The 22899-nt window shown below is 42.3% G+C and overlaps 1 protein-coding gene and 1 long non-coding RNA gene across 13 annotated transcripts in view; one reads left to right on the top strand and one right to left on the bottom strand.

Moving 5' to 3' along the window:
- Positions 1-12918, bottom strand: part of ATP2A2 (ATPase sarcoplasmic/endoplasmic reticulum Ca2+ transporting 2) — a 43694-nt gene extending 30776 nt beyond the window's left edge. Inside the window, exons 1-5 of one of the 2 annotated variants that reach the window (XR_012058436.1) lie at positions 12101-12874; positions 10997-11014; positions 10823-10905; positions 4042-4146; positions 422-560 (exon numbers count right to left, since the gene is read on the bottom strand). Coding sequence is in view for 1 of the 2 variants with exons in the window: in XM_004176420.6 (XP_004176468.1) it covers positions 422-560; positions 4042-4146; positions 10823-10905; positions 10997-11014; positions 12101-12218 (463 nt within the window). In the remaining variant the exon portion in view is untranslated. Of the gene's footprint in view, positions 1-421; positions 561-4041; positions 4147-10822; positions 10906-10996; positions 11015-12100 lie in introns of both variants that reach the window. The other variant, XM_004176420.6, reaches the window with a different exon arrangement.
- Positions 12919-13041: 123 nt separating this feature from the next.
- Positions 13042-22899, top strand: part of LOC115497352 (uncharacterized) — a 76502-nt gene continuing 66644 nt past the window's right edge. For 10 of the 11 annotated variants that reach the window (XR_012058440.1, XR_012058446.1, XR_012058447.1 and 7 more), the window contains exons 1-2: positions 13042-13645; positions 17132-17322. This is a non-coding gene — a long non-coding RNA (uncharacterized lncRNA). The remainder of the gene's footprint in view (positions 13646-17131; positions 17323-22899) is intronic. The other variant, XR_012058439.1, reaches the window with a different exon arrangement.

Genomic DNA, 22899 nt, shown 5'->3' with positions numbered 1-22899 from the left:
GACAAAAAAAAAAAAATCTCTGTGCTCCCAAACCCAAGGAAACTGCAGACATTTTAGCACCAGGAATAAATATCTATTTTGTGACAATAAAGCAGACAAGCTTCCAGACACTCTTAAACCAGACACTAGAAAACAAAATTTTAAATTTTTGACAAGTGTTAAAACCACAATTCCAATTAAGATGCCTTCACTTTCAAACCTACCAATTAAACTAAGTGGCAATTTGAAGAATAATCCCCTCCGTACAAATGCACATTTAAGGTAATTACAGATGAACAGGAGCAAGATGGTTCTTAAGAGAAGCATATACTTACGAGTATTTGAAAACTCCCCCCAGGGCCTCAAATCACTAAGACAAAGCCCCACAACAATTTTACATTAATATGCTAATGCCTGTATGCACCACAGAAGTGGATCTTACCTGCCACTTCCACGATATCACCTGGGACAATGTCTCTTGCTTTAATCCTCTGGACACTTTTTCGGTCCTGCCGATACACTTTGCCCATCTCTGGCTCATATTCTTTAAGAGCCTCAATAGCATTTTCAGCATTTCTTTCCTAAAAGACAGCAAAAATATGTAATTTTGAAAGCCTCAAGGAAAATAAGCCAGTCAGATCCAATTTTCCAAAAGCATTATCATATGAATGCTACCAACTCAGCTCAGCTATATTTCTTCATACAGAACATTTTGTGTCCCCTCCCCTTAGGAGGTTGCTGACTGGAAATCATTAGAGTGTAATTCAGGTGTTTTTGGGCCTTCAGAACACAGAAATTGTTTATTTCAATGCTGCAGCATTTTCCATCAGGAATCTCCACTGCGTTGTTGCAAGGAGGCCACACAAAGAGTTCAATGTCACATATGGATGCTTTCTGACATTAAAAAAAGCACTAATCACAATTAAGATTTGTGGATGTAGGTGTTGGCTGTATTTTGACTGGAGCAGCTTACACTCAGCCTGGAATGGACCAGCACTGTTGAATTTCATTTACTGACACAAGGATCAAGTTATGATGAAGCCAACTTATTATCAACTTTATTTCAGTAAATCAAGTCATGCTGAAGTGAAATTAAAGCATACACTAGAAACTTCCCCAGAATTTCCATCCAAACAATTTACAAACTCTGATTAATCCCCACACAGGAAAACCTTTTGATTTCCACCAACACATCAGCTTTCCTATCTCAGCTGCAGCCCTCTCACTGAGCTCTAGCAGAGATTGGTATCAGTATTGTGATGCCACCTGGATAAAGAACAACTGCAGAAACCAGCAGCTTATCAGTGCTCCTTCTCCAGCTCTTGGAGAAAGAACTTATTTTCCATTTCCCTGCCTATTGACAAGAACAAATGTCACTTAGCCCTGATAATTATAGATAATGGTAGAGTGCACAGAGTTTTTAGAACATCTGCCCTTCAAATATACATCAGCCTTTCCTGATAATAAAAAATTCCTCCTTGCATGTCAAAGCAGAAACAAAACCACCAGAAATTCAAAAGTTGAGGAACTCACTAGTTCCTTGTAAAAGTGCAGCTGTAAATGACTGTTACCAAAACTACCTTAAGGAAGTAACATTTACATGGCACAGCTCAGGGTCTGGCAGGGCAGACAGCAGCACAGAGCCATAAAACTGCAAGTAATAGCAGCCCCATATTCCACCAGGTGAATTAATTCTCCTCCTCAGCACTAGAACACCAACAGTGCTTTTCTGTGGACTATGTGTCACCGTGAGGCAAAACCTTAAAGTCCCACAAAATTAAGGTTACTTCAACAGAATTTTTTCTTCAAAAAGGAGAAAATAATTCAACGTGAATTTTGGCCAGGTAGCCAAGAAGGCCAATGGCACAGGGCTTGGAGCAGAAAGAGTGGAGCCAGTAAGATCAGAGCACAGGGGACGGGCACTGCTGAGGCATCTCCAGTTCTGGGGGCAGTTTTGGGCCCCTCTTGACAAGGACACGGAGGGGTTGGAACATGACCAGGGAAGGAAACAGAGATGGGGAAGGATCTGGAGCACCAGGAGCACCTGAGAGAGCTGGGGGGGAACTCAGCCTGGAGAAAAGGGGGCTCAGGGGGGGACCTTGTCACGGTTTAGAAAAGGAACAGAACAAGAATAAACATTCAAGTTGAACCAGGAGAAATTCAGAATGGGTATTAGAAGCAATTTCTTCACAGAAATGGTTGTCAAGCATCCGAAACAGGCTGCTCAGGAAAGTGGATGAATCACCATGCCTGCAGGTATCTAAAATGTACATGTGGCCCTCAGGGACATGGTTTCATGGTGGCCTTGGCAGTGCTGGGTTAATAGTGTGACTTGATGATTTTAAAGATCTTTTCCACCCTCAACAATTCCATGATTCAGCTCATGCAGCCAGCTCAGAGTGCTAGACTGAGTCTTTTTGCTGCAGTTTGCCTGAAGTTATGGTAGCCAGACTACCCTGCAGGCACTGGAGCACTGGCAGGTGCTCCTGGGGAAAGGTGCACGTGAGAGGAAAGGCTGAGGGGGCAGAGCTGTGACTCAGTGCTCACATCTGGTACCTGTAGGAACAGATACATTCATGGGTGGAGACTGTGTACTGTGGCTGATTTTCCATGCCCATTAGATCAAGGGAATGAGTCACTGCATCTGGGCAGCAACTCTCTTTCACAATGAAGTTCCATCCATATAATGAATATACATAGAGGTATTCTTTGCATACTGTGACATCAGAAAAAAACCCCGATTATTTCCTACAACAGGGAAACAACTACACAAGAAAAATCCTCAAACTGCACAGACAGCTTTAGCTTCCATGCTTAAAATTTGTACCTGCAGAACTGCAACTCAAGAGTTTTAGGTTAAACATTAACTCTTGCACTATTACTTTATGAAGACTTGAATATAAAATGTCATTTAAGGGGGCAGTGCTGTCACCCCTTGACCAACATTATCTCTTCCCTGCAATCCTGCTCCAGCAGGGTGGGCAGCAAGCTGGGTACTGCTAAAAACTGAATTTTGAGGAACACTCTTCAGCCAGCTCACTCGGGACAGCACAAAGCAGAGCACAGGAATGGGCAGCAATGCCACTCAAGGCCACTTCTTCCAGCAGGCAGGGTCCTCTCTAATATGTTGTAATCTATTAACAAGACTCCTCCTCTTAGTTGTTGTTATTTTGACCAGTTTGATGTTTTTTAAAGCATGAAGCCTCAAGCATCTAAGAGAGCAAGTAATTATGGCATGCAAGCACCCTCCCTTACAAAAAAATCCCAACAAAACCAACCAATCATACAAAGAACTTACCATAAAAATCCTAGAACATTTTTTATATGCAGGAAAAAATCCTCTAACAAAACATCCACTGTCTAAAGTGATCGAATTAGCAAAGTAAAGTGATGTGCACATTTTTGTTTTGGCATCTCATGAAGTGTGATTTTATGTTATGGTACTACTGTCTATATGATTTATAAAAAGGCATCAAATTAATGTCACAGCTGACAGTGTAGGAAAAGTTTTACGGTATTTAGATGTTTTCTTTAGAAACTTGTGCCTTTTGACAGACATGCAGTCTTTGGATGTACACTTAATAGGTACTATAGTAATTGAATAGAGAGAATTAATACTGTATTAATAATTTACTAAAACACAACAGTTGTCTCAAGAGGAAACAGAAAAGAAACAAGATTACAAGTGCTCCATCCTTTGTTCCGTAGTCAGGAAAAAACCCAAGCAAACCACTCCAATTGTTCTTAGCTTTGCAAGGCCTGATTTATTGCCTGAATTCAGGGCTTTATTTTAGCCTGTCTCGTTCATGTGTTCAGCAGTGTGTGGCCAAACACACTGATGGGCATTCTGCCTTTCTGGCAACACTTCTGAAGCTTTCGTTTTACCTTTAAGTCAACACTTTCTGTTGAGAAGCTTTATGGTTTGCTGACTCTCAGGAATCTGAAGTTAGCAATACATCCTACTTGCTTTGTAAGAACACCCAACACTACAGGGTACAGTGCTTCCTCCTAAAACATAAAACCCCAAACATTTGTGACTTGATGCTGTAAAACTCTGCGTACCTGCCACACTCCCACAATTGCATTGGCTACTAATATGAGCAAGATTACAAAAGGCTCTACAAATGCTGTGATTGTTTCTTCACCTTCTTCAAACCAGGCCAGGACCTGCAAGAGAAACACAGAGATTTAAATTCCTGATTTACACAGACACCTTGCAAACTTTACGCCTGTTAAGTTTCAGCTGCTTAGACTTCAGCAGTTTTGGAAACCCCTCAGTCTACCAAGTCTGTAGCTTTGTACTTCATGAATGAGTTGGCAAAACACAATGGAAAAGGAGAAAGAATCTTTACTAAAGCAGTACAAAGTTCACTTTAGAAGCTGCTCTTCTTTTAAAGGAATAAGCTATTTATCTGGGAAACAATTGCTACTACTGCTTCAGAAGTGAAAGCAGAAGTTGTGACAATGGTTATGACAATGAAAAAAATTACTTAATTACTGTATAAAACAGGACATAGATTAGTTTGACTGCCTAAAATGCTAAAAACTTGCCAGAATCTGAATTTTAAGCAAGTTAATTGCCTTTACCAGTAACTTAGCCACACAAATGGAAACAGCTTTACAAGTTTTCTGTGAGTAGGTACAAAAACCAATCATCTACTAATTTAAACACAAGTGGTGTCATATTGAAGCATCCAGGTGAATCGTATAGTTATATCTGAAGCTGGATTGTAAACCCAGTAGCTGATAAAACTCGAAATTGGATTTTAAAAGGTAAATCAAACTTGAGGACTTGCATATAAGGCTCCACACAGATTTTGTTTTAGTTAATTAGTTTTAAAAGTGCACTCCAGCGTTAGGTATCTGTCATTCATTTGACTCGAACGTGTCAGGGCCTCTGCAGAGTGCTGGAGTCACTGATGAAAAGTCAAGTTAACATGACCAGAGAGGAAGAGCATTTTCGTCTACATGTTGAGCAACAGGAAGCCTGGAAAGTGACAGTAAATAGGAACAACGTGTTGAGATAATTAGGGCTGGTAGTCAGGCAACAGCACTCTGAATCACTAGAAGACTGCAGCGAGCAAACTGTTACTAAAGCAAGCCCATGATTCCACCAACATGCTGCTCCGAGCTATTGCTCAATTGTGAGACACTCCAGGATGTCAAAAGGAAGGAGCAGCAGCATGAAAGCCTCAAGCAGAAAACAGACTGTCAAGCAAATCCAAGGCAACAAGAAATTTTTATTACAAAGGGATAAACTTGTAAGATGCAGGTTGTGATTAATACGACTGCAACATTCCAACTGGTAACACAACCCATTGAGGGTCTGTGTAATCCCCCTGCAGAACAGATTTAGTTGGGATCTCTCCAATCCCTGGAACAGCTCCTGCCCTGTGGGGGCAGTGGGACAAGCCCTGCTGTCCCTGCTCAGCCCACACACATCCCTGTGCCACGGGCAGCCTCCCCTCTGCACCAGAGCTGCTGCTGCCCATGGATTTACAGGAGAGGCCAAGGGGCATTTCCAGATCTCTCAGCGTACACAAGGTCACATGCTGCCATCAGAATCTCTTTCCTCCCTCCCTTTCTTTATTGGAATTCTGTAGAGCCCACTTTGCTTCCATACAAAGCAAATAAATTCAATTATGTTGTGATGTGCTTATCTGAGCAGGCACCTACAAAGTTAACTGGAATAAAACATCTGCTTTACACAACGTTAAACCAGAATCTTTTCTGATTTAAGACCATGTGTGTCGTAAAATAACATTGAGAAAGGCCACAACTTCCAGATCTAAGGAAAAGGAGCTACAAGGACAGCAAGATCCAAGTATGTCAAGGAGAGCCAAAATTAAGTTTTCAAGGATCCTTTCTTTCAATAAGCCATTATTTCAAAAAGAGTAGATGAACTCAAATTAGAGATCCTGAGAGTATAAAGCCTGAAGGTTTAAATCTTCACCGCTGGCTTTTTGGGTGAAATTATCAATCTGTGACAAGACTAAAGTGAACTATCTTGTTAACCCTGGAAGCCAGCAATACACATTTCTCGCTCCAGAAGTTTCTACACAATTACTATCACTGGAACAATCCGAGCTCTAGTTCTAGAACAGTTTAGTAAACATAGACATAAAATAACCCAATACTTTGCAACTTCTTGTTTTTGCTATAGCAGACTACAGCTATATTAACACTTCACTTAGGATATTTGAGATACACAACACATTCTGTAACAGACACGGTTTATTATTTTATAGCAGCCTGAAGTAAAAAAAACAAAACAAAGGCAAGAAAAACAAAGAGGAAGTAGAACAAGCAATAACAAATATTTAGCTCTGCATTTTCAGTAACAACAGACCAGATGCCAAGGCCTGGTAAAGACTAGACAATTCTTGTCCAAGTCACCGAGTCCTTGTCAGAAAGTTTTCACTAACACACTTTTAAGACCCTGGGGAGTTTTACAGTGAGTGATCACTTTTTTTATTTCCAATTTCTACTCAGAAGGGCCCCACCATGTTTCAGCCCTAATCACTTAAAACTCACATGTAGAATAGCTTCACTTCCAGGTCATTGATCTCCAATGCTCTGGTCAGGCACTACTGTCAATAGGTAAAGTCACCATGTATTTAAGAAAGAGTAGGAAGAATAAGAAAAGAGTAAGATAATTGCTTAAGAGAAATGCAAGCCTAAAAATATAAGGGAAATAATAGCAAGACATGAAAGCCCCTTATCAACAGCCAACACAAGGAACTTAAAGGACAACTTTAATTCAGCATTATCTGCTTCAGGGCTGCCAGAGCTATGGCTTGCAGAGCCTATTTTAAACAAAGCCTAATGGGGTGGACCTGCAAGACTCTGAGGCAAAAGATACACAATGACAGGCAAACAGCACTTGTATTTGTAAAAAGGGGACAGAGGTACAATGCCAAAGTCAGCCAGCAATGAGGTGAGCGCTGATGGAAGCAGCTGAAACAGCACAAGTGCCCTTGCAGCTTTTTCCATTTCTACAAGTGAAGGATCTCTATTGTCAGGGAAGTTACGGACACAAGTTACCTCAGATGACTATGCATCATTAAGTAACAACAATTGAATTGGAGACTGGGAGTTTGGAGACAGAATTGTGTTGCCCAGCAGGCTGGACCCGCTCACCACTGAAGAGGAAAAGCAAATGCTTTGTTGTCAGCAACCAAACAGGGATTTTTGTTTGGTTTTCATTTTGACAACGGAAACGTATCAACTGAATATCAACTCCTGCTCAGAAACTCCTCTTTCAGTGATTTCTCCTTTCAGTACAAGTTAATTTAAAAGTAAGCAGATGCAAACTATTTCAGTAGTCCTGTTCCATCCATGTCAGTTATACTGAACACCACGTAACATAAAAGAAAAACCTCCCAATTTTAGTTTCAGGATTCAGGAGAGATTTTTGTCTGCTACACAAGGAGGTCAGAGGAAAAAAATCTCAAACACAAACCAACCTCTTGACCACATGTATAAGCGCAAAATTAAGAATTTTACTGAGCTCACAGATTGTAAGCACCCATCAATGTTAAGCTGTATTTCTGAAAATAAATATATTATTACAGCAATAAGAGGAAAAAAAGATACCTGTCACCCACAGTTTAATTTTTGCAACATAAAATGGAATCACAATGACGTCTCACATTTTTATCACCCCTACCCTCATGCTAATGAGCAATCTAAGTTTAGCTAAAAGCATGTCAGCGTCACGTTCTGCAGCAACCCTTATCTTGTGCCACACACTCACTGCTGCTGACCTTAACAGGTAGCTTTTGGGGTGATTTCAGGGCAAAGCCTGCAACACTGTTACTGACACATCCTACTTCTCCAAGGGGACCTTTGCTCACCTTTTACCACAAGCTAGGTTGTACTCATGCTAATTTACAGGCTAGTACAATCTCTTGGCTAAAGCACAGTGTATTGTTTTAATCTAAACACAGATATCTAACGCTATTAGAAAACATTCTCAGGACATTCACTTCTAAGTCAGCTTAGGAATTAAAGGAGTAACCGAGGGGAGGGAACGCTCTTAGGATGCTGTACAAATACTTCAAGTTTTGGTAGTTTATAGCCTACGCTGCACCTTGTAGGAGGAAGTCTACTGTGTGATGCAGAGCCAAGACTGCAGAGTTCAGCACACACCACTGCTTAAAGCAGCCACACTTCACCAAGGAATTATTCCACATCAGATGCAGTTCACGTTTTGCAACCTGTCAAAACCATTTATACTGCAAAGCAAGCTGCTCTTTTCAGTAAACACTGTAGATGCGAGCACATGCTACACAAGTATCAAGAATTAAAAGTCATGAACACACTCCACAGGTTCGTTTCTGCAGAGGCTTCACGGATCCAACAAAAGACCAAGACAAGTCTATGCAGAGATCCATTTACTCACCATCAGAAATTATTTACACTGTTTCTCTTCAAAAGCCATACTTAAGGGTTTGACTAACCAGGCACATCCCTTAGAGCAGTTCTGACCTGGAATGTAGGACACAGGATCCACAGCCCACAAACACGCAGCATCTGACCCCGGCAATCAGCCTGGCTGACACAGATTGAGCTGCTGCTCTGAGTTATTTCACTGACACGTACCTGACAGGCAGTGTGAGAGCAGAGGGCACAAAAGGCACTCTGAACACAAGTTTTTGTTCTACATAAGAAGGGATGTTTCTGCACAAAACCCAGTGCAGGTTACGGATGTGTGTTGCTGTGCAGGCAGTTCTAACGGCAAGAAACTAATATGATTTATGATTGTAACACAACCACCATAAAAACTCCCTCAACACCAAAAAAACCAAAATTATCTATATACTTCGAGATCCTCTCTCTCATACCTCAATCTTAATTTTTCTAAACTGACAATGTGCAGCTGGTCAAGAACACCAGAACTTAGGTGATGTAATTACATCCTATTTTTGCAGTAATGCAATCCTTGTATCAACATATCCAGTGGTGCTTTACAGCTACTACAAAAGTCTGTATTATGCTTTCATCAAGAAAAAGTGTTAAAACCCAAGAAAAACAGATAACACGATCACCTTCTGAGCAAAGAAAACACCAGAAACAAACACAAAGGGGAAGAATTTTTAAAGTACCAAAATTATAATATATCTAGAGGGATTTTACTTTTCACCAGAGAAACATCTTTACTTCTAACATCAATTTAGTGTGCCTCTGTAGCTCCAAAATAGAAGGCAGAAAAGACAGGGCAGTAGCCCAAGGTCATGTACCATATCAGCTGAACAGAAGCAGAAAACCCAGATCTATCCCACAGTCCATTAGACTACAGTCTCCTCTTAATTAGATAGAAAAATTAACCATACTGAAAAAAGCAACTGAATTCAGCTACTAATCAAGTTTTCCAAGAGGACTTAGCAGTGCATGTTCTATGACCTCTGTCAGTCTGGTCTCATACTTACTCAGACTCAGTAATCAAAGCTTGAGATTGGGAAATCAGATTTTTCACTTACTTGTTTGTAATAAAAACAATTAATTTACTTTGGCATGGAAAGCTAACAAACTTCTGTACTGTAATTTGTCTCATGAGATGACAGAAACACTCCTGACTTTTCAGGAACAAAAAGACATCCCCTTCTCACCCTCTGTGAGGAAGAGGGGGGAAAAAAAAAAAAAAAAAGCTTTTCAATGACTGTTTATTCAATTTTCAATAGCCAGCCTGATTTCCTCTCCAGGAAACAGAGGAGTGAGTGAAGCACATCTGTCTCCATGGTCAGGTCTGATGTCACTGAGGCACTGCTCAGCTGGTACTGGTGAATTACAGAAAGCCAGAGCCCTCTGGAAGGTGTCGGTGTGGGGAGAGCAGATCCCAGCACAGCACAAACTGCAGCACCAGGGCAACCCTTCCCCCACCACACAACAGCTCCAGAGCACATTCTCCTCTGCCCATCCTAATTAGCTTGCCCTTAGCTAAAGAGTCACCACAATTTCCACTCCCCCCAAGAGCTGCAGCATTTATTTTTTTTCAAGTAGTTAATTACAACTCCAGGGCAAAGTCTACTGTAAACTTTTACTCCCTACCTAAACAATTTAATATTCTGCAAGCTTTTGTTTCTGTTGTCCAGCCTTCACCTTCCTTCTCTGAGTCTTCACTCCGTTTTCCAGTTTTTTAGCAAGCACATACCATTTAGACATAATGTGATTGCCTAATCATACTTTTTTTTACAAAAAAAAAAAAAGTTAAAAATGTTCTTGTTCTTTTAGTCCTGCGTGCAAACCAAGATGTCCATTTAATGACTTGACTATCCAAAGGTCAGTTACCAAATTTGGTCAACAATGGTGCCATCACAGCCGTCAACATTCTTGTCACTGTCAAAAGCAACAACTGTCACCTTGCTATTATCAGAAAGGGAAGGCAACTGGAATATTCGCCATGTAGATTCTATTTACAGTCTGCCTTGCATCCAAAAATGTCTTCCAATGATTATACATTGAGCTTGATAAAGATTAACCCAAAGGCAAGAAGAATGTCCAGTTAAACGCTTACTTACTCAAGGTTAGTTTTAAAAGCCAACAGCAGCATTGGGAAATCCCACCTCAGAGAAGCACACGGGGTTGAATGAGAAGCACTTTTTAAAATACCTGTCTGGTGTAGTTATGTACTTATGACTCATGCAATGAAAGACTCCCCAGAATTTTTGTTGGCCAGCACACAGAAACCTCATCACAAGGAACTAGTTTAAGAGACAGCAATCTTGCATCTATCCAGCAAAAAAGAATAATTTCAGTATGTACAGGTCATATACACTGGAATATGTCTCTCTGCTATACAGAGTCCTAGGAAATAAAAAAAAAAGAAATAAATCATACTTACAAAAGATATGCAAGCGGCCAGCAACAAAATTCTAACAAGTAAGTCTTCAAATTGTTCAATCACAAGCTCGAGTAAGGTTTTTCCTGCAATATGTAACAAAGCCATTGAGTCACACACATTTACAGAAATGAATTATCAACAAGAATTAGCAGAAGGTTTCATAACCATACTCACCTTCCTCTGCCGGCAGCTCTGTCAGTGGAAGATTTTTCCAAGAAGCATGTGAAAGAAAAGAAACCATCGAAGAAACACATTAGAGAATTATCAGGCATCCACACCAGATATTCTTCCTAAATTGCACGCTCAGCTGGGTTGGATTTGACAGACACGCTGAAATCCCCACTAAGGCTGCTCTTTTCACCACAGGGTGTGAATGGGCCTGAGAGTTTTGCATTTTAAGACACATAAAGGTTCGCAGGAAGGTGCCAAGGGTTATAATTCAGCCAAGTCATCACTCCAGCCAGCTGTGGGACTTCTGCTGCTCCTGCACACAAAGGGTCAAAGGCTCAAAACGCTCTTCAAACGCTTTCTGACAAAGCTTTTCCTCCACATTCACTTCAAAAAAAAACTCAAAACACAAACCATCAAACTTGGTTAAAAATATTTCAGATTCTTTCCTCCATTTTAAGGGTATGTCCTTATTTCTGCTCTCCCCTTTATGTTCCTGCAACTAGATTTAGTAACCCAAGAGGCATAAAAGCAGTGTTAAAGCTAAAAAACCACCTCCACCGTGTGATCTTCTCATAGATTTTCATTTTTACACAACGCAAAGGGAGTTCAGAAGGGACTAGGACAGCCAAGAAGTGAGGATTTTAAAAAATCGACTGAATTTTGTGTCCCGACTGGCGAGACTATAAAATAAGGGGCTGAAAGGCACTAAAAAGCTGGGGAAAATGAAGGTCAAGACGGGAGCGGGAGAAAAAGAAAAAATAAAAAAAGGCAAATCCTAAAAGCCAAAGCGCTTCATTTCAGAATGGAAGAAGGTTTCCCACCGTTACGGTGAAAGGGAACGGAGGTGACACCCTCCTCCCCAGAGCAGCCCCTGCGAGCTCGGGATTGAAAGAAACCCACGAGGTGGAGTTCAAGTCAGCCATCTTCTCTCCCTCGCTCCTATTCCGGGTCCTGGAAGAGATGCCGGCTTCGCCAGTGCACACGCGTTAGGCCTCGCACAGGGCCCGGCAGGGATGAGGGAGAGCAGAGAGGGCTGGGGAAGGGAGCAGAGGGGGAACAGGGCGAACGCCGGCGGCAGCATCGCCGCGGCGGGGCCGCCTCACCTACCGTTGGAGCCCCATTTCTCCTTCAGCTTCTTCACTTGCTCGAGGCTGAGCCCGGTGCTCTCGTTGACGCCGAAATAAGCCAAAACTTCCTCCACAGTCTTTGTGTGCGCGTTCTCCATGGCTGGGGCAGGGAGCAGCAAATGGTGCCGTGCCTCGCCTCTTCCTCCTCCCTCTCCTCCTCCTCAGCGGCGGCGGGGGCGGCGGCGAGACCCCTCCTCAGCCCTCACCACCCCCGTGCTATCACCATAGACCGTCTCCCGCGGCAGAGGAGCCCGAGCACACCTCTCTCTTCGCGGAGGAGGCCGGAAGGGGCAGAAAACAAATTAAAAAAAAAAATAGGGAAAGCTGCCCTTAAAAAAAAAAAAATTAAAAAATAAAGCCCCCACCCCCCTCCCACCCCTCACGCCTCCGAGGGAGCCGAGCCGCCTCTCCGGCAGGGACGTCGGGCGGGGAGAGCGCGGGCCGCCGGAGCCGCGGTCGCCTCGGCGGGTCCCTGCGGGGATGGGCCGCGTCCAGGTGGCCGAGCGGCCTCTCCGCTTGCCTCAGCGGCTCGGAGCCGCCCCCGGTAACGGAGGGCGATAACGGCGCGGGGGAGAAAAAACCGCAGCTGCACCGCTGCCCGCGAAGGGTCAGGATCGCCCCCTTCCTTCCTTCCTTCTGTAGCAGCCCGCTCCCCCCCGGCCGGCCCAGGCCGCTGTCGCCGTCACGGCTCGGGCTCCCTCGCGCCCGCCGCTGCCTCCGCTCGCTCCGGTCGCACAGCGGCGGCGGCGGCTCTAATGTAACTCGGGGGGCCGCCCGGCGCTCTCTCGCCGCCGCGGCATGTGGACGCCGCTCATTGGCGGGCCGGGGCGCGGGGCGGGCGGGCTGGCGGCCCCGCCCGCGGGGCGGAGGCGATGGCTGCGGCGCGGCCCCTGCGCAGCGCGGTCCCGCTGCCGCCCGCGCTCCAGCCTGGGGCCCGGCGGCGGCTGCGCCTCACGCCGCGGTGGAGCCGCTCCCGCTGCGCACGGGGACAGCCCCCTAGTTGCGGTGGCGTCTTTCCCGCCGCTGCTGCCCCGGCGGGAACCGCTCCTGTCCCGGCCCCAGCCCGCCGTGAGGGGGACGGGGCGGCCTGAGGGGAGCTGCCCGCCATTGGGGTCTTGGCGCGGAGCTGCAGCGGTGCGTGTCGCGACAGGAGCGCCAGCCGGCCTGTGAGCACTGCCCTCACCCTGTCGTGATAGCAGCCTCATCCAGTCCAGGGGTGAGTGTGGGGTTGGCCCCCGCCTCAGGAGCATCATCCAGGCAAAGGGTGACTGAGGCTGGCGCGCTCTGGCGCGACAGGAGCGTCATCCGGTCAGAGTGTGAGGGTGAGACTCCCTCAGGAAGGCCGTGATTTCTCCCTCTCTGGAGACATTCCAAACCCACCTGGCCGCGTTCCTGTGTCACCTTGCCTTGGCAGAGGGTTGGACTGAGTGATCTCAGGGTCCCTTCCAGCCCTAAAGACTGTGATTCTGTGGGGTTGCACCGGCCTCTGTCGCGACAGGAGCCTCATGCATCGCGAGTGTGCAAGGTGAGGGCCGCGTGCCTGGGTGCTGTGGCGGGGGTCACTGCCCAGCGGTCGTGCCCTGCTGGCACTGAGCAGTGTCCCCAGCTGCCGGTGACAGCACACTCAGCTCCGGTGATAACGTGAGGAGGATTAACCTGCACGCTGTGGTTTCAGCGCGGCTGTGGGGTGAGGTACCAGCTTTCCCCAGCACCGTGGCTCAGCCCTGGCACAGGAACTGAGAGGGAGCACAAAAATTGACTGATCTATCCAATCTCACAGTGAACACAAACCAAAGAGAAATCAGCGCCAAGTGACATTAATACACCTGCAACATACACGCACAACGCAGTGAGCAGATCAGCATAAACACCTTCAAAACTTGGTTCCAAGCAATGTTCCTGTGTACATATGCCTGTGCAAATACCAGAGCTGATCCCTACATGTGTGCTGGCTTACATAAATGCAGATCCTACCTACAATCTGCATTTCCACCACTTACAAACCACCCACAGCACCACACTATAAGAAAGTGATCTGGAATGACATAGCTTACCTCTGTGCTCGAAAAGGGATGGAGAGGGGACAGCCCATGTAAAATTATGGTGTTCTAGGGTATATGTGACCCTATATCTTTTCTAACAAAAGTGCAACTGCTCAAAAAATGTTCCTCTGTGAATGGCCAAGGTCCAAGGAAGGATAACTTGACAGCCTACACTTCACAGGGCAGTTCTGAATGAAAATTTCTGAGCTAGATCTGATGACCTAGTTCAGGTAAGGCAATCACTTATTCCATGCCATGCCCATATTAATTTCATCTTGCTTATCAGCAGGATTAATCAGCATGGCCAAATGTTGCATCAGTACAGTTATGTTGCTTTTCATACCTTACACTACACCTAAACAGACTAAGCCTGTTACAGAGGTTAGGAATGTCAACATGACAGGTGCATATAATTTATACAATTTACTGTAATTTTAAAACCAGTTTTAATAATTTTCTTGATATGGCATGAACCTGTGATGCCACCATCCCCAAAACATGTACATATGCATATGCAACATTAAAAATACATTATTTCCACAGTAATTCCATATGGAATAATGCCAGCTAATTGAATTAAGGTATTTCAGTAACAGCTCAATATATCTCTATGAGTAGTTTGTTCTCTTCTACCATAATAATAAAACCTGGATTATATATAAGTTTTTTTTGTAAAAATACATTTACCAAGCATTATTTTTTTCACACAAGCATATTTACTAGCCTTCATATACAAGTTCACATGTAATGGACTTGAAAGCCCTGCTTTTCATTTTCTTGCTATTTTAAAGTATTACAATTAAGCATCTGTAACAATTCCAAAACAAAATGGTACTAGAAAGAAAGCCAGGTCACATTTCATATTATTTGTATTTCTGTGTTGTATTTCCTATGTCATTCTTGGTTTCCTTTTTGTGCCTGTTTCCTAAAGGCCTTATGGAAAATTATTTTAAGCATACCAGAGGCATGGCACATGCTATTAGATCTTGGCAGAGGGCAGAATAAAGTAGTTACTGTGTTCTTTCTATCGAACTTGTTAACAGGAGGAAATGGTGCTAGGAGGGCAGCGCCTGAATTCTAGCAAATCCTGGAGAACTCCTGGCATTCTCTGGAGTTCACTAGTTCAGCTACAGTTTGTCAGCTCCCATTCGTTGTTTCTCTCTCGTCCATTCAATAGAGAGAACTTGATTCTTCCCCCTTTTTTCCACCCTAGATAAAATCTGGAAAGAACCTGGAAGCACAGTCCTTTGCCTGTGTTTATTTCTGTCACGTGTTCTATTATGGCTCAGTGAATTTTGAGAGAATTACTGAATTAAGGGCTGTTCTACAGTTCTTTCTCTTCCAGGGCAGAATAACCTCTGCATTTCCTTTACAGTCCTTTCCCTGTCCTTCCCTAGAAGTGCAGGACCACTGCTGTCACTGAGGAGTCCTTTGCAGGTGATCCCTTTCAAATCCTCTGACAGCTACACATTTGAGAAACATTTGCAGATACAATTCATGGTCTAGACAGCACAGTGCAGAAGCAGCTACAAATACCCATGTAGACACTGCATCAGAAGCAGTACCTGCTAAATTTGGCATCACTTGAGATCATACAAATTTAGAATTGTGAGTTGAAATCAGTGTTGTTTCCCACCGCTCTGCAAGGATTCATAAAGCTTTCCAGGACATTTGTCTTGTCTCTTAAAGAAGATGGTTATCTAAAGGACATGGTTATCTAAAGGACATGGTTAGCTAAAGATGGCTATTTTGACCTAAATCAATATGACAGCACCTCAGCTCTGCTTGAAGCAAACAAGCTCATGAAAGCTTCCAGGTGGTGCCAAGAGCTTTACATTCTCCATTTTTAAGAAAGGAAATCAATTAATTTTGCTGCTGCAAAGTTGCAGTTTGTCATTAGAGTGGAACTCCTTAAAGTGGTACCTGGGAAAGAACCACAACAAAATGGGGCAGTTTTGGCCTTGCTGAGATTCCATGCACGTAATGGAAGTGTAGATTCTTACATTTGGCCTACTACCTTTTTTCACTGTAATATATTAAGAAGAAGCAGCCAACACATCAGGCAGCAGCATTAAAACAGTTCCTGTAATGCTTACTAATTGAAGTAAATGGGAATTTGGCCTGAGAGAGGACTGCAGGATGCTTTCCTTCAAATTGCAATAACATTAAGTCATCCCTACTGCTGCAGAGCAGATTCACAGCAGAGTTATTGGTCATAATGTGAATTGTCTCTTGCTGTACACAAACACATATGTTTTGTAGCTCAATTTTCAAACAAGATTAATAGTTTTGAGTGGAGCTAAACTCAGCATGGAAGAGCACAACATAAAATGCCAGTTGTTGAGCCAAAACTCGTGGATGCTGACCTGCAATAGGATCTCTTTCAGTGAATGTTGCAAAGTGAGAATATTGTGCTTAATTGTGCCAAATTATGTCATGATTTTTGCAGACTGGCTAATTGCCTAATGGGGCTTATGTTGAGACCACCAAACTCACTGCTCTCATCACCCTGGCTGATTTCAAATACAAGTCTTCATGAGTGACAAATGGCGGCATTGTTTCTTCCTCCCACAGTACTATTTTATTCCTCTGAAATTACAGTTATTAAAATGTGTCAGCCAGTTGAAATCTACTAAGGCATATTAAAATGCTGCAAAAGTGCTGTATCAAAGTGGAAAGGTTTTAAGTCTGCAGTTCTGTCATAGGATAATGCAGTTTAAATATAGTAACTATTTTTTTCCAGTCAGCTTGCTCTTTGAATTCATGGTATTATGTCAAGGGGTTTTTTTCCCTCTCTCCCCCTTTAGGAAGCTTATAGCTTAAACAGCAAAATGCAAAAAATACTGAGATGAAACAGTTACACAAACCCAGCAGAGGAATAAGTGATAAAATATGAGTTTGAATGTTGATAATTAAGATAATCTGAGTTTATTCTGAATAATTTTTATTCCTTGTTCCTGTATCAGCAGCAGGTAGAATTTGACTTCCACAGAGACTGAGAGACTGTGAACACAAAGGACAGGGTTGCTGCTGGGGGATTTCTGGAACTGGATCTCTGTTCCTGCACAAAGAGCTCCTTGCTGCCTTGGAAGTGTAAAGAGGCAGCGAGACAGAGTCTGATCTCAGTGACAGTAACCATGAGAGATCACAGTTTGGCTTGGTAGGTTTCTTATTTTATTTCTATATCTTATTCATGATCATTTGGTTCCTCTCCGAAGACTCCATAGGAGTATTTGCCACAAAAATCTCCATTTCCCTGCTTGGGAAAATCTGTGTATCCCATACTGGTGTCAGTAGGAGATTTTAGTGTATGGGAGGGAGAAACATTTTATCAGAACCAACGTCCATCATACATATCTGAAAAAATAATTTCTCCTTATTTTGATGGTGAGTCAGTTCCCTGGAAAAGAAATGAGCTGGACTGTTATTTTAAAAAATGCACAGCAACTTTAGAAATAAAGCACTGGTTGGTACCCACATGATTTGAATTCTTATCTCATCGTGACCTGATTTTTCCATCTAATTATGGTCTAATTCTGATTAATTTGGCAGCTTGCTGCCATTTTTTTTTCTTGTGTAAATATTCCTTGTAGGCTCCTGGATCTCAGTTTTGCTCTCTGTAGATGGGGCTGGGAGCTTCTAGGGGGCTGCATGGCCAAGCACAATGTTTAGAAAATGGTAGTTTGTTGTTTGTAGGGTGTTACAGAACTGCCCTGTGTTTTCTCTCTGTAACAAGGTGAGGAGTATCATAGCTGTAATCATGTTGTGTAGTAGTTACCTGCAGGATTCATACTGAGAGTGCACTCAGCAGAAAATTGAATTACTTTACTGGTGGTCATGGGCCACCAATTCCTGAGCAAAGGAGTTACACAGGCTTTGTACAGTAAGACTCTGGTTTAAGTGAACCATCTGAATTACTTGGTTTTAAAACTTGATTTTTTTAATCTCTTGATCCTTTCAGAGGCATTAATCAGTGTTTGTACAACAATAAATATTTCCCTTTTTCCTGAGTTCTTGCATAGTGCCATGAACAGTCCCACCATGGCACAGGCTTCTGCCATTCCATGTATTTGCTGAATCACAAGGAAAAGTCACGCTCTCTCTGACTTTTCAAGATTGAAGGGAAGACATGTAGATGCACTCCATGTAGGTGAGTAGCAATAATGTAAGAGTGAACAGCTTTTCTTACTCATGGAGATGACTCCATTTTCAGGCATTGTTTGGGACTAATGGCACATGACTACCACTTTTCTCAGACTTCTGACACTTTGTGATATGACACAAGATGAAGTTTCCGTGTTTCTGGTGGAGGATTTCCTCCAAACTCATAGGTAGTTATTAGTAATACAGTGAAGTATCACACTTCAGTTTTCAGACACTGATAAAATTCTTGTATGCTGTTAAACCATCTCCTCTATTGGTTATGGGGTATATTAAATAGAATTTCCAAAATTCTGTTTAATATAAAATTCATTTGAGGTATTTATTTTTTCTCTCTGTCTTCTTTTTGTCTTATGAAATAAGACAAAATGAGGGATTGAAACCAAATACTCTTTTTGGTTTACCAGTTAAAGTCTTCCAGTCTGAACCCTCAGAAATCTGTGTAACCCACAATCCACATAGGTTTTGTTTTTTAAAAGGCAATATTTTTGTGGTAAGATTAGTGGGTACAATTACAATGTGTCTGTCACCTTTCCCTACCTTTCTAAGGTTTTCACAAATGCTTCCTAACATGGGCTATTCAGGAGGAAAAAAACCTGCTGGACTGCCTTCATCCTCCATTAATGTGACTCTAACCAAACCTGAACATGTTTTTCTTTAGTGGAATAAATTTTATATTGATCTCCTATGCTTCCATTTCCTCACCTCATTTCTACCACTTAATGCAATCTATCTAGGTATTTTACAGAAATGACAGGTTTTCGAAGGGGTTTAAGCTCCCAAATTACCTGTGGTAGGTTTTGATCACTCACAGAACAGAAATTACAGTTTATCTGCCAGAACTCAATGCTTCCAAGATAAGCCATCTGCTTTTTTATGCATAGATTTATTATATGTCAATGATGTTGCATGTGAACTCAAATTATCCTGACCTACAATTCTTGTTCTATTTCAAGGTTTTGGGTTTCTAAAAGATTGTTTAACTCCTGGGTGGCTTTTTTCCCCCAGTTCTGTTAGAAAAAGAAAACCTCCCCTGAGTCATATTTTAAAAATACTGTTAAGCTCTTAAAGCTGCTTCTGCTCCCATGTCACAAAGCATTATTGAAAATATATTCATTTTTACCACCTACAATTGCTCAGAAGGAGAACTTAAAGAAGTCTTTCCTAGTCTCATATTGAAACTCTGCTGGCAGCATTCTTGTTCCTAGAAGTGAGCTACAGTGATTTTCCTGCTCTGTGCAGGTTGGGCTTTTTGTCAGAACAGTGCTAGTGAGCTTATAATTTGATATTAATAACATTAACAAACATTATTATTATTATTAGCAATAATAATAGTAGTGCTGATACTGTTTACTGTGACTTGATTAATTATTTGCATTTGCAGCTTCTAATCAAGGGTCTCGAGCATTTTATAAACCTTAAAGAAATGAAAGTTATGTTATAAAATATCCTTGAGAGAACAGGATTGTCATCCCCATTTCACAAAAACAGGAGCTGAGGTTCAAAGTCACAGTCACACAGTCTATGGCAGAACTAGAAATAGAAATGGTCTCCTGGCTCCCAGTCCTCTTTCTTCTCCTGTCACCCTAAATAGTTTCTAGTGTGGTTTTATAAGACATTTATCACATGATTTTAAAAAATTGTGTCCTATTTGCTATGGAAAAGTAAAAAATAATTTTAAAAAATATAAAAAGTGATGAGAAAGAGACTATCTAATTTTTGCATGAGGTTGCTGAAACGATTTTAGCCATTTTATGGGAGATGCCATCCAAGCTTCATGAGTTAATCCTGACCATAAGTACACCTAAAATAGATATCTTTGCCTCCAGCTAATCAACAGGCTTACTGCCTAAATAATTTATGTATAACCAACTAGTGGAAACTAGATCTTCTGTGATTTCCCTAGACACATATTCTGCATGTATCATGTATATCCTTGCCTATTTCTGATATTCATTTGAAATTCAGTTGGGACATTTCAGAACACTTTTGTGCTCCAGCTGTATAGCTCTAAGAAAAAGCCAGCTGGAGACATAATACAGGATCTTTGAACTGGGCAAAATTATGTTTAGAATCCAAGTGCATAGTAAATGAAGATTCTGACTTTTTTCTTAACCAACAATGGATTAAAATTTTAAGAAATACAGTTCTAATTCTAACACGCGTTCATGTGGGTAAGGACTTTGTGTCTCTGCCCTACTAATGGCATTTAGTAACAAAATTCAGTTACTATATAGTGATAAATAAATACATATAAATTTATAGATAAATATATCAGAGAATGATTAAATAAAATTAAAAATTAAATAATCAAATTTTATTGCTGAAAATGTGAAGAAAATGCAGCACCACACTGTGCTTTTTGGACACATTTGTATAAAGTTGCCTTCAATGGAGTAGTGAAAAGAAGCATTATCAGACATTGTCCTGCCATATCTGACTGCAAATTCTAGAATCTATAGCTGAAATGGAAGGTGCAGTACAAACTGTCTATGCAGGGCTCATAGCTTTTATCCAGAGTTCCTAACTGGAAAATAAACTCCATCTCTTGTGGATGGCAACTGCTAAAAGAGGAGCAGTTCTTGCTCCCGTCTGCCCTGTGTGCCAGGAACTCTGTGGACTGTTCACTGCTCTTGTTGAGACTTGCTGCAAAACGAGGGCCACGTTGTAGCTTCAGTCAGCCGTGCAGGAGGGGGAGGAGGAGCACCAGGTACTCCAGGAATAATTTAGGTGTGGCAGCCAGAAATTTTGCAGCACTGGAAGAACACAACCAACATTCTTGCTGCTCCACTTCTAGCTGGTGCTGCCTTCACATGGGGAGTTGTGGCAGCACTGAACTGGAACAATACTTGTGGAGCTCTTTGTACCCATGCAAAGGGAGGGAGAAGCAATGTTGTTCCAAATCACATCATTTTCCATGCACCTCTGCCTCCCCAGTCCAAAAATGCACTTTCCTTCTCACAGTGAGCAGTGTCACCATGCTCCTCTGTCCTGGTGCTGCCTGGGACAGAGTTAATTTTCCTGCCAGTATCTGTTAGAGTGGTGTGAGTGAGGGGCTGTGTGGTGTTTGCCTGCCTGCTGGGTTAAACCACCTCCTATTCCTGTCTTTGCATATTCCATCTCTGCACACTTGGAATTCCTTCAGGCCTGGGTCTCGGGGCAGTGTGTAGAGTTCATGTACCATCCCCAAATGTGAACTTGATTATCCTGCAGATACAAGAGTCTGCTCATTTCAAATGTCACAGAAAAAAAGCTAAGAAGAAAGACAAATGAAAATCTCATTGAGAATGGTGAAGATGTGAATTGTTTCTGGCCTGTGTTCATGCAGCACCTGTTTATGACAGCTGTGGGAAGGGATAAGTGGATTTGCTAATTCATATTTGCTGTGCAGAATTCCCTGGTGCTCTGCAAAGCTGGGAGTTCTCCTCTGATTAAAGTGACTTTTAAAGGAAAGCACCACTGAGTCCAGTCACTGAGCTGTGGGAATCTGGCAGGTTCAAAGCCTGGGGATGCTCATCTTCCATAAGAAAACTTGGACCATTCAGTATTCTGATGTGTTGAGACAAATTTTGGGTGGTTTTTTGATACCTGTTAAGGCCTTAAAATACTGGAATTTGAGGCATTTCATAGCCATTTTATGCTGGATGTGCGGCAGCCATAAAGAGCTTCTGTTGTTTTTATATTTCTTTCTGTACAGACATTTTGGCTGTCTGTAAAGAGATGTCTTTCCATGTGGCATGGGATGTATGCAGCTCATCTCAACTCCTACTAAATGTGATGTCCTTTTTTTTTTTTTTAATCAAACCCCTCATATCCTATCCATTAACAATATTTGCTTGAAAAACTGTGGTTGCCACTGGAAACCATGACTTGCCAGTTAATCCTTTTGTTTGATCCTGGCTGACACAAGACTGGGTTTTGTTACTCTTTCTGTACATTTTGATTCCTTCTGAATCATCCAAACAAGAGGCCTGAAAGCCATTATACACCAAAGCAGTACCAGTAGTTTATTTTTTACTGTTTTGGCTCAAAGAAGCATCAATTCAATTATTCTGATTAGGAAAGAGGCTCAGTTAAACTCATTCTCATGTCAATTTGATGAGAGGACATTCTCCTTCTCTTAAGTGCAGTGAAATAAAAAGCAGAACTTGAAGGGGGCTTTGGGTTGGGTGGGGGTTTTTTTTTGGTTTTTTGGGGGTTTTTTTGAGTTTTTGTTGTTGTTATTGTTGTTGTTTTTGAAAATACTATAAAAATCTCAGGCTATAAATTTACCATGACAGTGAAAACATGTGTCAGATTTTGGGATGGGTTGGCTTTGTGTCAGTCACTCTCTGTACACTGGACCATGTGTTGGCTCCATGAACCTTTTTTACTTTATGCTGCCATAAGCTTTATATGTCTGTCCTCTCAGAAGCTGAATAAATGTCATGTAGGACATTCTGTCCCATCTGTCACAAGTGCTATTGTGTGTCTGGATCCATATTGGATTAGTATTGATGAGAGATCTCAGGTATTTTATTCAAAATGTGTATTAAGGAGGATGTATAGAAAGTACAGATATGAAAACAGACCACTT

The sequence above is a fragment of the Taeniopygia guttata genome, chromosome 15 (assembly GCF_048771995.1).
Source record: "Taeniopygia guttata chromosome 15, bTaeGut7.mat, whole genome shotgun sequence".
NCBI lineage: Eukaryota > Metazoa > Chordata > Aves > Passeriformes > Estrildidae > Taeniopygia > Taeniopygia guttata.
This window is presented reverse-complemented; position numbering and strand designations above follow the sequence as displayed.